Source organism: Acanthopagrus latus, chromosome 22 (assembly GCF_904848185.1).
Source record: "Acanthopagrus latus isolate v.2019 chromosome 22, fAcaLat1.1, whole genome shotgun sequence".
Taxonomy (NCBI): domain Eukaryota; kingdom Metazoa; phylum Chordata; class Actinopteri; order Spariformes; family Sparidae; genus Acanthopagrus; species Acanthopagrus latus.
In genome coordinates, this window is record NC_051060.1 from 17008710 (window position 1) to 17025553 (window position 16844).

At 41.6% G+C, this 16844-nt stretch overlaps 1 protein-coding gene across 2 annotated transcripts; it reads right to left on the minus strand.

Moving 5' to 3' along the window:
• Positions 1–181: 181 nt before the first annotated feature.
• LOC119012060 (YLP motif-containing protein 1-like) lies at positions 182–16000 on the minus strand. Of its 2 annotated transcripts, XM_037085523.1 has the most exons (22): positions 15147–16000; positions 14169–14384; positions 13211–13399; positions 12521–13032; positions 9547–12423; positions 9115–9235; positions 8454–8598; positions 8274–8363; positions 7991–8171; positions 7855–7878; positions 7564–7754; positions 7246–7400; positions 7092–7154; positions 6784–6903; positions 6471–6647; positions 6292–6375; positions 5921–6004; positions 5761–5835; positions 1945–1996; positions 1398–1519; positions 973–1159; positions 182–461 (listed from the first exon to the last, which is right to left on the minus strand). In XM_037085523.1, exons 1-21 carry the CDS (start codon positions 15702–15704, stop codon positions 1013–1015), a joined length of 6183 nt encoding a protein of 2060 aa, XP_036941418.1. In that variant the 5' UTR covers positions 15705–16000; the 3' UTR covers positions 182–461; positions 973–1012. The 2 variants fall into 2 exon arrangements, with proteins under 2 accessions (XP_036941418.1, XP_036941419.1); XM_037085524.1 differs by lacking the exon at positions 7855–7878 and having other exon boundaries at positions 15147–15999.
• Between the last annotated feature and the right edge of the window lie 844 nt (positions 16001–16844).

Genomic DNA, 16844 nt, shown 5'->3' on the forward strand with positions numbered 1-16844 from the left:
ATGAAAACACATTGTCATGATACCGTTTATTTCCTGTCTTACATTCTACAAATGTAACCATATACAGAGTTAAACCTAAAGTCTATATTGTTTTGTCTGCATTTATGCTTCTATACTGAACTGAAAACAAATGCACTTGATCTTTCTCGTTGCTGAAGCCTAAATGACTACTCCCCATGGAGACAGTTTTGTGAAATTTTATTTTTGCATGGATCAAGAAACAGAGCTACATGGATAGAGTACAGAAAGCATGAAGAGTATCAAATAGCAAGAAACAGTAGAAAATACAGGATACATGCAGCACGCAATCATAGACTACAAATGTATTGATGTAACCAGTGTTTAAAATAAGAAAAAAATATACTGTATCCTTATCAATAAAATAACTAAGAATCTGATAACTATAGATGATGTCAGCTCGATGACTCAAGTAAGCTTCAGTCTTTTCACATTCTGGACACCTGCAGAAAGAAAAATAAACTGGTCAGATTTGTTTGTGGTATCAATTAAAGTCCCGATAAATAAAAGTAATGCAAAATCAGGTATATTCAGACATTCTGACAACGATAGATAGATAGATACTTTATTCATCCCAAGGGAAATTCAATAATTTCGATTCCTTCACACATAGTAAAAAAAGTGTGTTCATATCATTATAGAGGACATTACTGTTGTTTTTCATGTGTACAAATATATTCCCTTAAGTGAAGTGACATTTGAATTATTCACAAAATTTTATTCTTTTTTATCTACTGTGCAAAAACAAATCTTTCTGAAGAAATGGCTTGCTAAAAATTGGGATAAAACTGGATTAAAACAAAAAATCTGCAGAGTGGTTTCATAATTTCAATAGAGGCCTTGTAATAAGAAAAGGCCATCCAGTCATTTAAAGTGCATGACTAAAAACATGTTTAAATTACTCTTCTTAACATCTACAGCCATGCTAAAAATATACAAAAGAAAAATGCATACCTTTTAACAAAGGGGAAAAAAGAGGGATAAGATTATCTTCTTAGAAATACTTGGTGCGGTTGAGAGCTCTTTGTGCCAGCTGTCCGCTCTCGTCCGTTATTCTCTCCCAGTCCGTTTGACCCACCACGAAGCCGATAGCGCGCTTTCTATCTGCATCTTTCTGCTCTTCAAGATCAGCCCATCGCACCTGAACAAAAAAGGGGAGCACCCGGGGTGTCATGTTATTACCAGGGAACGGAGCAAGGTGCATCATTAGAGATAAATCTGTTACACTGTGTAACATTTGATGTTGTATACAACATTGTATTTCCAAAGTGGAGTACCTGGATTTTTACACTTTGTTTTTTCTTGTTGCTTCACTGGCAAACTGAGATATTTCAAGGCGACCAAAAGAAACAACTCTGTAGTGCAGTGTGTCAATTTACCCTTTTCTTTCCTGGTTCGGATGTGCGCGTGGCATAGTCGTCTGGCAGCTGAAGGTAGTCGTCCAATCCTGCCATGTCTCCATGTTTCCTTTTCCCACTGCCCCTCAGACCGTCCAATTTGTCTGCATAAATAGATTGTTATTGTTCAAGTCAGCTTGGCCCTCCAGATAAAACTTTAAACTAAACACCCTAACATCACACTTCCAATCTTGTGGCCTCATATGCAGAACCTGATCTTTTCAGTCTCTCATTTCAATCAATTACAGATGTTTTCTTCAAATACAAAGGCAAGCTGGCTGTATTCAAGTGTTAAATGTAAAGCACCTTTCAATTCAAACACTATTATCTTAGACTTTAGTCATGCTGTGTGCACTGAGACAGGTCATGATTCACAGACGGGATCATTTCCTCTCATGGACTTGACATAGATGATTAAAAAACTAAGCTATACAGCTATAAGACGTCACAAACATCACAAATTAAACTGGGGTAGTCGTTCATAAAATAAAGCTCAATAAAAAAAACAAACAAACAAAAAAAAACCTACCGAGTTTTGCCTCAGATGTGTCCATCTCCCATTTGCTTTTAGGAATGTAGCCCTATATTACATAAAGAAACACTGCAATAGTTAAACATCTGGTCGATAGGGGGATCAGAGAGGGAGAGAAATCAGGGGTGGGCTAAAAAGAGAGGAGACTGGTTTGTTAGTAGTTTACACACAACAAAGACAACTGAGCGATGAGACAGCATGAGGACGTTTTGTGGTTACAGGCATAATAAGCAGGACTTTCCTTAAATAAATCTGTTTGACCGAGGGCAGGGTGAGCAACACGCGCACACACAGGCAGAGCAGAGAGACTAACATCACACAATATAAAGCATGTAATTTGGCTGTAGTAACACAAAATTCAGAAGAGCTGTGGTTGTGCTTATATATAGAACGTAACCGGTGGGAAGCACTTTGAAACAACATTTCATTTCTGTGATTAACTGCCATGTTTCTGCTGACGCTGCTCACTCTTCTTTTACACTTTTGATTATTTACAAACAGAAACCAACAAATCCTGCATATTATGCCCATAAGACATACAATTAAGTATGTAACAGTGGCATGCAAATATTTTGACAGAAACTCTTCATACTAAGCCTTTTGGTTTTGGCTACATGCAAGGAAATAGTAGACAAGAGCTGTGCTCTGTTTTGGAGGACAAATTCAGCGCCAAAGTGTTTTCCTTAAAAAAATAATCGTGAAGCAATCATAAAAAATAAATAATAATAAATCAGAAAAACTTCTTCAGTAACGTAGTATGCCTGTGTTAGTTAATAATCATGAAAACACATTTACATCAGCAATAAACAAATATCCCTGTGGTAGTCTCAGTGCTGTGCTCAGACTTTTAAACAAACAATAGTGTTGACTAAACATGAAATTGCTCCGTATATAATTTTTGTTTAAATGTAATAATTTAACACCATGTTTGCTGGTTTCATGAGTACAACCACACTTTTAGCTCACTTTCTTTTTGTTCAGATTTGTTTTGATTTTTCATTCTCTTGACCTCTTATTGTTTTTTAAGCCACTGCGGTGGAAACCTAAATCTTTACACAAATCTTACACAAAAAGATGCTGATTGAGGATTTGATTTCTCAGTGGTCCACTTCTTCTGTTCAGAACAGGTGTTTTACTACAACATTAATCTGCTCCTGGCTAAAGAGACATGAGCAGATTAATGCATTTATTATTATTTATCATTTAGTTCTCACATTCATTTATTGTTGTGCTGTTTATTTGAGTTTGTTTTAATTTTGATGGATATTTTATTGTTACCTATTTTTTGTGCAAAATAAAAGAAAAAAATTCACACAGGTTTTTTCTATTATTTTTCCTGATTAGACCTCTTCTCAGGTTTAAGATGGGCGGAGCTTTACCTGTATATTCATAGTTACAGAGATGTAATTCAAGCGCAGTCTATTTATTTCCACTATGTCCTGACAGAAAGTCTAATCAGACATAGTAAGTGAAAATACCTGTGTGGGTGAATGCACGGTGTGTCGTAGCTTTAATGATACTTTCAGTCTGGATATTTAAAGTGCATAATGTAATGTTTTTCTTTTGGTAACAATGTTCAGAGTTTGTAGAATTATGCTGGATACACCAGTCTTGCTCCATTAGATGTGAGGACAAAAAAGCAAAACATGACTGCTAAAGATACACTGCTGAGAATTCAAATTCCAGCAGCTTCTGGACAAATTTAAAACAAACTGATGCTTTAATGGTCAAAGCTGAAGAAAGGAAGCAACCTGTTGCTTTGTAAGACTATTTGAATCATTCATTACTAGATTACACACACTGAAGACACATGGTCTCTCCATAAACTTTCACAGAAAAATACTCTGATTTTAGAAAAAAAGAATTAAGTACATTCAGATAAAATGTCCAGCTTCTGCCACCAGGTAGAAGAGGCTTTGTGCTCTGTCCACACATGCATGCAGTGAAGTGCTACACAGTGCACTCCTGCTCAAAACAACATCATTGTTAGATGTGGTCACAGCTGCAACAGACAACTGTGATACGAGGTGTATTTTCAACATTTCAGTTTGGAAACAGTTTTTCTTTCACAAACCAGAAGTAACTTCTTACTTTTAGTTTCTAATTAAGACTTCTTAAAACTGAACAGCATTTCAAGTTTTTATGTTTCATGTCCACTGTAATAAAGTGCTGGATAGGCAAGCATTGTGTGTAATGTGGAGAAAGCATTCCTAAAGCATTCCCTTTGCAGTTGGATTTGAAGAACATCAAACTAGGATACCATGATTATGAGTGCTTGGATAACCCTTGTGCTTACTGCATAGAAATGCCAGTGAAAAACTTTTACGGAAGTAGATATCTTAAAAGGGACACAAGAAAAAAATGTGATGCTGTCAGAGTGAACCAGGACAGTAAAGCTGAATCCTGATTTCAAGCTCTAAAATTTAAGGAAAGCTGTAGATTCAGGCGATAATTGTCTGTAGGTTCCTCGCTACCTGCGGCCCTTTCTACTGTCACATTGTCATTTGATACATTGATAGAAAATGGTAGAAATATTGATGATAAGCACTTTAAGCTGAAGCATATTTGTTTTTAGTTATTCATAGGTGACCAAGGCCAGTGGCCTTTTGTTTCAGCTGGGGTTTACGCTTCCCTTTCACGTCTTATGAAAATGACTTTTTCATGATCACAAATTCACGTAAAAAAAAGAAAACAGTCCAGTTTTGTATACTTCATATGCGGACACCCAAAGGTAATACCATGTCATTTACAGTTTTATACACCCTTAGAGGTTTCATCAACATGTCGAAGCAGGAGGAGAATCTCTCACTTCAAGTTTGGAGATACTACAAAGTTCACCCCTCTGAATGACAACAGTATAGGTTTTTCCATTTTTTTCTCTATAGTTTGTTTACATTTCAGTAAATAATAATTTTTCTTGATTTAAAAGGTGTACCAAAGTCAGAGTTCAAAACACTTAAGTGATTATAAATGTTTCTGTAAGTTATACTACTAGCAAAAGCAATATGTACCTCATCTTTGTAAAATTCATCAGGCAGAAAAAACAAATGTCATTCAATCATTTGTTCTGAATTTGCTTTGGAGTCTTCAGTATTTTGAATTTTCTGGTATTTTCATTTTAAAAATAACTGAGCAGCTGATGCACTAAGATTTAAGGTTTTTTTCTTTTGTGACAGATTAGACATGTTTTCAACAATTCACTATCTGAGTTTTTCTTTCTTATTTTCTCAGTCATGATTTTTAAATTAAAAACTTTACTTGGTTTAAAAAAAATATCAGCACTAGAAACAGTCCAGCTGTATGCACAATGACACAGCCTACAGTTTGGGATCACTCTGATGGTGGTACTTTAACAACAGTATGTAGTTTATAAGGAAATGAAAAATATTTAAACTTTACCTATAGAACAAATAGATTCTTAAAAAAAGAAAGGAAAAAACAGGAACTCATTCAGTTGGTTCTTAATTAAATGGACTGTTACAGCTATAGCTTCATTTAGGCAATTATTCACAAGAGTATTTTGATTGTCTCAGTGTCGCTGCTATATATGTTATAATGCTGCATTTTCTGCTCTGGTCTTTCCTTGTAAACCTACGTAATCATTTAACTTATGTATCATTTAAAAATAGGTGAGAAGAAATTAAGCGATGACATTCAATGAATTTCACCCATTGTAGTTTGAATCTCGCCTGGTCATTAAAACATCAGAATTAAAGACTAATGGGTAATTTACTGGATAACCTTATGGGTTAGATGGGAATGCAAATAAGTGGAAATGTTGCTGAAATATAAATAAATCTGTCTTTGTCCTACCCGATCACCTTCTTCTTCCTCCTCAGCCTTAGGTTCCTTGGGTTCATCGTCGGGATTGAAGTCTTCCATTTCAACCTAATAACGGCCATACGTGTTAGCTTAACCGAGTTACTGATAAAAGGACTATAATTTCATGAGGACCACGTCTTGAAGACCACACCTCTTCTATAGCAGCATCCTGAAGCAGGGACCGGACATCTAAGCGCACCATGTGACGTGGCGAAGACTCCCAGTTGTTGGACATCTGTACACAGAGACCTCCATTAAGAATTGTATGTTGTATGGACATAGACTGTGTAAAACACGCGGACGTAGCCACCATGGCTTCCCCCATTGGGATTTCGAACTAATGTTTTGAAGCCTCCAGTCCAGCATTTTGTGCCAAAATGCAGGTGTAATGCACTTCCACTTTGCCTTCATTTTTCAGACAAGGAGGTTACGTCCACTTAATTTATACAATCTACATGTATGTAGGTTTTTTTTTAAATTGAAATCATTATATTCTTAAGAGAGCTAACTGATCAAACAGACCTTTGTTATATCCTTAAGTGTTCGCCCATGGACATTTCTTTTTGCACAAGTCTGAGTGTCTGCAGTGATTTCAGCCAGGTACACCTTAATATAAAAAAAAACAAAACAGGGCAAACAGACCTTAGCAGAGGGCCAATTGGAGAAACAATTTTTCCGAGTCATTCATGAATACAACTCACCTCAAAGCCTTTTGTTTTGGCTGCGCTCCAGAACTGATCAAAATGTTTCACCCTGTCATTAATAGTGTCTAAAATGATAAAGGGGAAAAAGCCGTCGTCCAGAGTTTTCTTAAATGTTTTAAGCATGCTGCTGCGGTAGGTATCCTCCATCTCTGGCTCATACTCGTACTCAAGAACCTGTAAAACAGATTTTTTGTGTTTAAGTTTACAACAACTGTCATGTATCTGTCACTTGATGTTGCTCGCTGATGCCGACTTAATTTCCAAGTGTTTAATATAGTACTACTTTGTTATTGGAGCATGTCAGTCTCACCTTCGTTTTGACCCTTCTCCCTGTGTCTGGGTCTTTCTCAACTTTCTCAACCTCTGTCATGTAGTAGTCGTCCAAAACAAGAACTCTTGGAGGTGTACCACCACAATCGACTTCCTTATCCTTGAAAATGCAAGATAAAAGACAAACCTTCATATTTTTGATTTGCTTTGATTGAAAAGGTTATGATAATTAATTATGTAAAAAACATGTTTTGTGGAAGGACATCTAAAACACACTATACACATTGTTGTTGCATATTGTTTAAGTTTATTATATTACATTATGATTTGCTGGTAGGACTCACTCACCCGTATGAGCTTTGCAACATGGCTTTTTCCACTTCCTGGAAGCCCTCTCATTATGATGACAATCTGTTTAAAAACAACACTTAAATTAGTACTCAGTATTACACAACTAACAATGTGATGTTGTTACACCAAACGTTATGGCATCAATAAGTACCCTTTCAGGCCGAGACGATCTGCCAGGTAGTTTGAGAAGATCGTCGATATTCTTGATCTCTGGCTTTTTCTCGACTCTGGGAGGTGGCTGAGGTGGAGGTGGAAGGGGTGGTGCAGAGGGAGGTCCTCGGTCATCTGGGTAACTTCTTCTGTCCGCTGTGTGACAGCATTTGCAATTAAATTTTTTTCTCTGAATGGCATTGTTTTTTCACATTATACATTTAAACTCAATGCAGATTAGAGTTTCAGTGAAATTCTACCATTGTGTGAGAGCAGAATTACTGAACAGACATTTCTGACAAATGTGAGATTGAAATACCGTAAGGTGAGGAGCTATGGCCATATCGCTCAGATCCACTGCGGTCGAGTCCAGTGCGCTCATATGACGGTCTATTGTAGCCAGGTCTTCCATAATGTTCATCTCGATCACGGCTGCCACTTTGGTCCTTCTCTCGAAGATCCCGATCTCTCTCCCTGTATCCTGAGCGTAAAGAAGCTGCCTGTGGAGATCTACACAGAGAAGGAGTAATATTAACTTTCACTTTCACAATTGATTAAAACTGGCGCACTGCTGACTAATCACAATGTATAACACAAAGTGATAATGTACCTTTCTTCAACCATGGACTGTATGCTTGAATCAAAAACAGACAAATAGAAAAGAATATTACATATGTTCTAAAGCACCGTGCTTTCCTATGGTTTGGAGAGAACAGGGTGTCAGAGCCACTGAGGAAACATGTTACCTTTCATCCCTCTCTCTTGGGGGATAGCGCTGTCTCTCAAATCTTTCTCTGTCATATTCGGGTGGAAGCTTCTCCCTGTATAATTCCCTCTCTCTACTGTAGTCCCGGCGGTCCATATAAGGGTCTGATCGTCTGTCATAATATGGGTCTCTGCTGTAGGGATCTCTGGGACCAAGATGTTCTAGGAGAATTAAATCATCCATCAATAAAGAAATGTTAGAAAAAAATGCTACATTTCCTTTAACAGTTATAGAAAGATAGGCTTTACAGAACTTGAACTCACCTTTTTCATATCCCCTGTCTGAAGGCACTGGGTCAGGCCTCAACACAATTCTCTCACCGTAAGATATCCGCTCAACTGTGGCTCCAGGCTCTGAAATATTCAGTGTTAATGTTACCAACATCCTGAGGCTTAACCAATTTCATATAATATTTCAAATGTGTTTATATTTGCTGCTTATACCATGCCCATGTCCATAATCCACAGTCTTTGGAATCACCGTAGGTGTGGGTGCAGAAGAGAGAGGCTGCTGGTAATCTCTGGAAGTAAGCTTGGCATCCCAAGACACAGACTCATTTGAAACAGTCTTTGCAGCTGCAGTCATGCCCTAAGGATGACAGATTTGATATCATATAGTTCCAAAAGTAATATACAAAATGGCTAAACAAAAATATGATTAATACTGAAATTGTAAGGCTGTATAGAATTCTGAAGTGGCCAGCATGGTTTCGCCTAGGGCCCCTTAAATCATTTCCATGTCTTTCTGTTCTTGCTTTGTCATAGTAGATGGTAGCAAAGCACCTTAACACTGGTTGCCACCAGCCATAAAATGGAAGAAAGAAGAAGACATAATAACTAGCTAGCCAGCCACTGCTATCACTTATTATTGCTGGAAGACATGACAAACACTACAAGACACTCTACTAGCAGTGCAAGTAGATATCATGATAACATTGTTATCATGAATTATTTTGGCCACAGTAATTGTGCAGAGAAAATGTGACATTGTGACAGCCCTAGTCTGAACCATCACGTATGACCAATGCCCTTGCCTTTTATACAGAAATGCAATTTTTCAGTTGGGTGTTGAAAAAAACCACATGTATTAATAACTATACAATACCTTCAGGACATTCCTGACATCTGGTGGGATCTCCAAACCAAGAAGACCAGCAGGGAGATCAGGCAAGACATCAGTTGGTGGTTGAGGTTCAGTACCAGGTGTTTTACCCTCCTTCAATTCCCTGTTGACCACCCCCCCAAATAACATAGTCAAGTGCCAATGCTGTGATGAAAAAAACAGAGATCTGCTTAAATAACTGAAATGTCCAGAATTGCCAAATAAACTTAGTAAAATATTCTGATGATTTGAGCACCACTCCTCTTTCTAATTGGTCATGGTAGAAATCTCAGAGGAAGACATTTCTAAGGTTTGGCAAAAAAAAGACAACACTTCAATCCGCATTGCCAGATTCCACTCAAGCCAAGCCAGAATCTTAATTTGGGTGACCCTATCATACAATTTATTAATCAGTAATTAAAGAATAGAAATTACCTTATAAGCTTCAGCTCTTGAGCAGCTTTCAAGATGATCTCATGTTGATGTTGAGAGAGAGCAAGTACATTTGCTCCACTCATTCCGTCAACTGAGCTCTCAGTGACAGGTGCACCTGAAGGTTTATCCAGAGGAGGTCCTTCCCTGTGATCTTCATAGCGAGCTCTGCGATCCTCATAGTCAGCAGGGTACCCTCTCTCTGGTGGTGGAGGAAGTCTTGAGGGCCTATCCCTTTCTGAAAGTGATGGTGGGTATGGTGGCTCTTCCTGTCGGTACGGGGGCTCATCTCCATATTCACGGATTCTAAGTTCTCCTCTTCCCCTGTCACGCTCATCAAATGGATATGGAGGACCTCTTTCTCTTTCTCTTTCCTCTGGCCAATGGCCATCTCTGTGGGGTTCTGGTGGTGGCATGCGGGGTGGATAGTCTCTCTCAGGAGGAGGACGCTCTCTGTCCCATTCAGACTCATAGTGCTTGGCCTCAAGCCGATGGTCATCAGGGGGATAGTCCTGTGGTGGCCGCCAGCGATACCCACCTTCCCCATGACCATAATCCTCAACAATACCCTCTTTATATCCCTCTTCATATTTCTCATGCATTTGACCAGGCCGCCACATGTCTCTTCCCATCCCTCGACCCATAGGTCTCCTCCTCACTCCTCCAGAATCCATCATCTCATGTGGAGGCAGAGGAGGAACTCTGCCATGTGGTGCTTGCCACCCCGATTCTCTCTCCATTTCTTCATCATACAATGGCTGCTCCTCTGTAGGATCCATCATTTCATGAGATGGTGGTGGCATATGACGCCTGCCTCTTCCCACATCAGGATGCATTGAATGGCTATGAGGGTCATGTCCATGATACATGGAGTGCCCTGATGGATCCATTTCGGTATTATCAGTGTCCATTTCATAGCCTAATGCCTCATGATCCATTGGGCCATGTACTTGGTGAGGAGGGTGTCCATGTCCTTGGTGCATGAAATCGGGATGACCTCGTGGAGGACGACCCCGGCCAGGTGGAAACAGAGGTCTCATACCTCTCATTGGAGGTCTCCTTTCTTCCCAATAAGGGTCCCCTTCTTCTGAGTACTCCACTGACTCAGGGTCTTCCCAGTGCCTGTCCATTGGCTCTCCTCTACCCATGGGGGGTGGTCCTCCTCTACCCATGGGAGGACCTCCTCTACCCATGGGGGGACCTCCTCTACCCATGGGGGGACCTCCTCTACCCATGGGGGGACCTCCTCTACCCATAGGTGGTCCACCTCTACCCATAGGCGGACCCCCTCTACCCATAGGCGGCCCTCCTCTACCCATAGGGGGCCCTCCTCTACCCATCGGCGGACCTCCTCTACCCATAGGGGGACCTCCTCTTCCCATTGGCGGACCTCCTCTTCCCATTGGCGGACCTCCTCTTCCCATTGGCGGACCTCCTCTGCCCATAGGCGGACCTCCTCTGCCCATAGGTGGACCTCCTCTGCCCATAGGTGGACCTCCTCTACCCATAGGTGGACCTCCTCTACCCATAGGTGGACCTCCTCTGCTCATAGGAGGACCTCCTCTGCCCATAGGTGGGCCCCCTCTACCTGGAACGGGTCTCCCTCTCATCATTGAGGGCCCCCCTCTCCCCATAGGGGGTCCAGCAATTGGCTCTTCATAATATTCTTCCTCTGTTGGGAAGTATTGTTCCTCTGGCATCCACATTTCTTCAGGAGGCACCTCAGACTCCCCACCACCATACTCCTCATATGGATCTTGCCAGTAATATTCTCCCTCCTCTTCTTGCATTCCCAAGTCCCCTTCAGGTGGCATGTAGTCATAAGAGTCATCTTCTTCTATCGTCCCACCAAGTGGTACAGTGTTTGGTCCCCTGAAATCTCCAGAGCCCATCTGCCCACGTCCTCTCCCGTGTGCTTGAACAGGTACTGGGGGCTGGCCTCTTCCCCTACCAAGAGGAGGCCTTGGAGGATCTGATCTTGACTGCATTTGGCCAGACGCTTGTGGATCATTTTGGATTCCGGGGGGCTTTGGAACAAGTGGGGCGATCTTGCCTGTTGGGGGCCCATCGGGTTTGACTTGATTTTGTGCAGCAGTATTCTTGGATCCCACAGTAGTGGGAGAAGTAACAGAAGGCTTATTGTTTACAGGTTTGGGTTTTTCACTATTGTTAGAGGCATTATTGCCATCAATTTCATCAGTCTTTGTGTTTGTTTGTAATGTCTGAGGAATGGGGTCATCTTGGACAAAAAAGCCCTCAGTTCCAAACAAATTGTCATCTGTCAAGTCGTCAGATTTAATTTTCTTCTCTGGTGGAGACTCATTTTTTTCTATTTCAGACTGTGGCTCCACGACTGATTTTCCAGGTGTCTTAGCATCCATACTGGCAGATGGTTTTGTAGCTTGTTCTGCTTTTGGTTGGGGAGCTTGCTGTTGTACTTGCAGTGGCACAGGTGGGCGTTCAAATCGAGGCTGCGCAGCAGGGTGCCTTAGGGTTTGTTCAAATCTGGGCTGCTGCCCAAATCGAGGTTTATCAAATCTGGGGGGACCATCAAAGCGTTGCCGTGGATGGTCAAATCTGGGAGGACCATCAAAACGGTGCCTTGGTTGGTCAAATTGAGGGGGGGCATCAAAGCGCGGTGGTGGTTGGTCGAACCTTGGGGGACCATCAAAGCGCTGCTGTGGTGGGTTGAACCTCGGGGGACCATCAAAGCGTGGTGGTGGCTGGTCGAACCTTGGGGGACCATCAAACCGCTGCTGCGGCTGGTCAAATTTTGGAGGACGATCAAAACCTTGCTGGGGCTGGCCAAATCTTGGAGGACCATCAAAACCTTGCTGGGGCTGGTCAAATCTAGGGTTGTTTCCACTTGGACCAGTAGGACTACAAAAATGACAAGAAAACATTATTATTAAAGTAATATTTCTATTAAAAGAAAAAAGAATGCCAATCACAGTAATATGAAACAATCTCTACTGACCGTGGACCTCTAATGCTGTTGAAGCCTGGTGGCTGAATGGTTGCAGGGCCTGGGGGTCTGACTAAGCCTGCAGGGCCACCTCCTCTTATAGGGGGTCCAGCAGGTGATTCTGAATTTGGCACAAAGCCAGTGGGCCTTAGACCTTGGGATCCAGGACCAACAGCACCAGGAGAATGCTGCATAACCGGTGTTACTGACTGCTGTTGGCTTTGTATGTTTTGTTCAGGATACTGGCCATACTGTCCCATCATGCCACTACTATACTGGCTTGAGGCGAATGGCACCATGGCGGTGAGAGTGGACACTCTTTCTTGAAGGTGAGCACTGGTGGCAGTCATCTGCTCTTGCCACTGCTTCCATTGATTTGCATAGTCCTGCAGTTGGTCTTTGTGGTGATAGGTTTGAAACTGCTCATGCCAAAGCACGAAGGAGTGATTCCAGTCTCGGAATAAGGGCGTGAACTGTTGTTGTTGCATTTCATAGTGCCTCAGCTGCATTTCTGTGGTCATTGACTATAAAAAAGACATTAAAGAAAATATGCTTTTTATTTTTGGTTCAAATATAGTGCAAGTTCCCGGTGGTGGGGGCACAAAAGATAATATGGTTTCTTTTGACCTTACATGTCATTTTAGCAAGATCCTAACTTCAGTAAGAATGTCTTCAAAAAACACTACCATATACTGTACCTACCTGTATGTTTGCAGGTTGCTGAAGCAGCTGTTGGTATTGTTCCAAGACATGCTGAAGCTTTTCGTGCTGTGTCATCAAAGCCTGGTACTGTACACTGGCTCTCTGCTGCTGCACCTGTTGCCACTGCGCTGCTGCAGCCTGTAGCTGGTTGAGGCGCGCAGCCTCATCTGGGTCCCGTGGGACGTCAGGCTATGAACATAAACACGGCAAGATTGGAGCACAGTATAGATTTGCAGCTTACAAAGAATATGTGAGAGTGGTTTGTAATGCAAGACATAATAACTTGCATAGCTGGAGGAAAGGCACTACTGAAAACCATTTCTAACTGTTACAAATGTTCAATCACACATCATCATCCTGCTTAAAAAAGCACAGAAAAAGCTGTACTTCCTACAGAAACTTAGGAAGGTCCAATTCCGGAGCAAGATCCTGGTCAATTTGTACAGAGGAGCAATAGAAAGGCCAACTGGAAACATCACAAAGGCATAGTTCATTCACAGCCAAGGACGGGAAGTGTTAATAACCGAAGAGAAGCGTTTAATGTAACTCATCCACACCACAGCATTTTGATGACCATCAAAATTGTGCCTGGACATTATTTTAGTGGCTGTTGGAGGAAAAATCTAATTTCCAACACTGATAACACCGGCTCAAGTCTCAGTCTGTTCACCCTGATGCCATCTGCAAAAGTATCTGCTGCCGCACCACCATACTGCTTATTTCCGAAGGCTGTGAGGCTCCTGAACTCATCCACAACACTCCAATGCCGGAGTACACAAGGAAGTTACATTTTATTATTTAAACACTGTCACGGGTATTCCATAGAGATTCACTCCAGATCCTGGGACATGTTCTTGCTCAGTTTCACCAAATGTTGGCAGTAAAAGGACTGTTAGTCACTCTGAACAACAATGATTCACATACACACCTCTATATAACTTTAGAAATAATTACTTACCTCTTGAGGAGGTGGAGGGGGTGCTGGGGGCTCCTCTTTTGGAGGGGGTGGAGGAGGTAAGCCTTTTGTTGATTCTGATGGAGGAGGAGGGGGAACTGCTTGCTCTGGGGGTGGCGGCACTGGACCATTACCGTCTTTCTGATTCTGTTTGCCGCGCTCATTTTTCAACTTCTGAAGATTTTGAAGATGTTGTTTGTACCAAAGTTGCTGTTTGTCCTGGATAAAACAATCACAATTGTCAGACAATGCACACTTTTTCACTTTTTCTTTTCTACTGTGTTTGTACACTTACTGTAGTTCGGTAACTTGCAGAAGTGAGAAGCTCTCTTTGTAAAACACAAGCATCTCATGGCCTTTATAACCCATACACAGGACACATGCTCAAACCTGTTATTTGCACTAACACATATCTGTCCAGTGTTAGTGGAATCTTGCTCTGCTTGTTCATGCTGAATTCTTGCTCAATGTGACATGTTAATGTGACATAATAACTATCTTCAAATTTGTTTTAATCTCTCTCTCTCTTTTTTTTTTTTTTTAGATTAAATGCTCTTTTACCTGCTCATATTTCACTTTTATAAGAACTGGGACTAGTAGTGAATCAACTTAGCGCAAATTCACTTCAAGAATAAATACTGATTTAAATATTGATCGTTCCATTTAATCATCACAACCCTTAGGCTGTATATATGCTTGACATCCCAAAATTAAATTAGTTTACACAAGTAGGAAATAAAGTGTGGCCAAGATCAGACAGAGATGAGCATTTACATTTGCTGACAGGCAGCTTACAAATGTAGGTAATTTTTTTTTGTATCACTAAAAAACAAATGGTGTCTAGGATGTACTTTAGCCTTATGTTCTAGCTTCAGGTTGAGCAAAACAAAACAAAAAAACAAAAAAAACAACAACAAATTATTTATCAAGGTAATGAGATTTAGCATTAAAGCATTTCAACACAAAGATACAAGACCTTACCTGCAAAGGTAAGGGTTTGTCGTCTGTGCCGGGTGTATGTTTCTTGTCTTCTTTGGGTGCCAACTTGTTCTCAGGTGGCTTTACTGACGGGGGCTCTGGAGGGGGAGGACCCGGCTGGGGCTCGTTGACTTGCGGTGGAGGCGGGGGAGGCTGTGTGTGTGCCTGCTGAGGGGCAGTGAGGTCTCTGGTGGGCTGACCAGGAGGCTCGACTTGTTGACTGTACGACTGAGCTCCAAACCCACTGTCTGAATGTCCTACTCCGTCTGGGTGCCACGATGTCCCCGAGTAACCACTTAAGTGTCCAGCACCGTACGAGTTAGCACTGCTGCCGTGGTGTAACACAGACTGGAGCTGTTTCTGGTGCAGCATCTGGAGCTGCTGCATCTGCTGGCGGTGCTGCTCCTGCAGACTGGAGAACGTCGAGCCGGTGGATGGAGGCTCGAAGCCGCCGAACCCCGCCGACTGACCGGCAGGCCCGCCACCAGGCTGCTTACGGGGTCCAGGACCTCCAAAGTTTTGTGGCTGGGGTCCGCCAAAATTTCCATAGGAGGGGTACATTGTTAAAAGGCCAGGGCAGCGTACCCGGCCTTTGTGCTCACAGACAACCTGGGTGGCTATAAAAGCTAACAGCTAACACGGACCTAGCTACTTTGTATCATTGATGGCTAACGTTACATGTTTATCTATCGACCGGGTCAAGTCGCATTAATCAAAAACGATATATCCCACTCTGTAGAAAGAGTTGTGAGGACGGTTGTCCATATGTGAGAGAAATGTTCAAGTTATGCCCTGAGAGAATCTCTTACACAAACACTCGGATAGTGGTATCCTTTAGCTGCAGAGGCTACAGTACCAGTCGGTAAAATGGATGTGGCGCACACTGATGACGAAACACCGACCGCTTCCGCCTCTGGGAAAAGTCACGAAATATAATATTTTATGCATGTTGACTTGCTCCCGTGTTATGGTTTGTTAACAAATACACAATGAATAAATAAAAGTAAATGTTTTGATTAGTTATTTTATTCAGGAAAGCCTCTGTTTTAAAGTAATGCCAATGTTTGTTTTCTCCTTCCTTTAATAACCCTCTAAATATTACATAATACAAAATGAACTGTATTTATATCACTGACCTTACTGACCACTTATTCGCACACACATTCATATTTCACTGGTGGAAGTCTACCACACAAGGTGATGCGCACACACACTCACACAGACGTGGAACAGCCAATTTGGGGTCCGGTGTCTTGCTTAAGGACACTTCAGCATGTAGTCTGAGAAGGCATCCATCACCAGCATCCACTTCTTGTATTCACTATGGCTGGAACTTGAACAGTGGCCATCAGGTAAAGCGTGTAAGAGCAGAGAATATCATCAAAGCAAAGACTTGACCAGCTCTCCTTGTTTGCACTGCTCTGATGTGACAACAAATCAGCATGAAGCACACAGGAAAATGAAAGGATTCAAGAACTTCCTTCACATCATGAAAGATGTGGTGCAAAAAGTGCCACTGACCGAAAATGTTTGATTTTTTTTTTCTCCTTATTGTAAGTTCTGAAGCAGCTGGCTTTAGATATCAGAAATAATTCTTCCTCTGCTTATTTGAGATCCAAATAACAGCCAGTAGTGTCACAAACCCTGTGACACCCCAAGTCATCAACCTTACACAATCTAATAAATACCCCCTTTGATCTT

What these genes read in the sequence shown, in the direction of transcription:
- LOC119012060 (XM_037085523.1), bottom strand. Translation starts at nt 15,704, where the DNA reads ATGTACCCCTCCTATGGAAATTTTGGCGGACCCCAGCCACAAAACTTT. An exon ending in AACAGCATTAGAGGTCCACG is followed by an intron (nt 12,424 to 12,520) that starts GTCAGTAGAGAT and finishes TCATTTTTGTAG; the next exon opens with TCCTACTGGTCCAAGTGGAA. An exon ending in CACTTAAGGATATAACAAAG is followed by an intron (nt 6,005 to 6,291) that starts GTCTGTTTGATC and finishes CTCTGTGTACAG; the next exon opens with ATGTCCAACAACTGGGAGTC.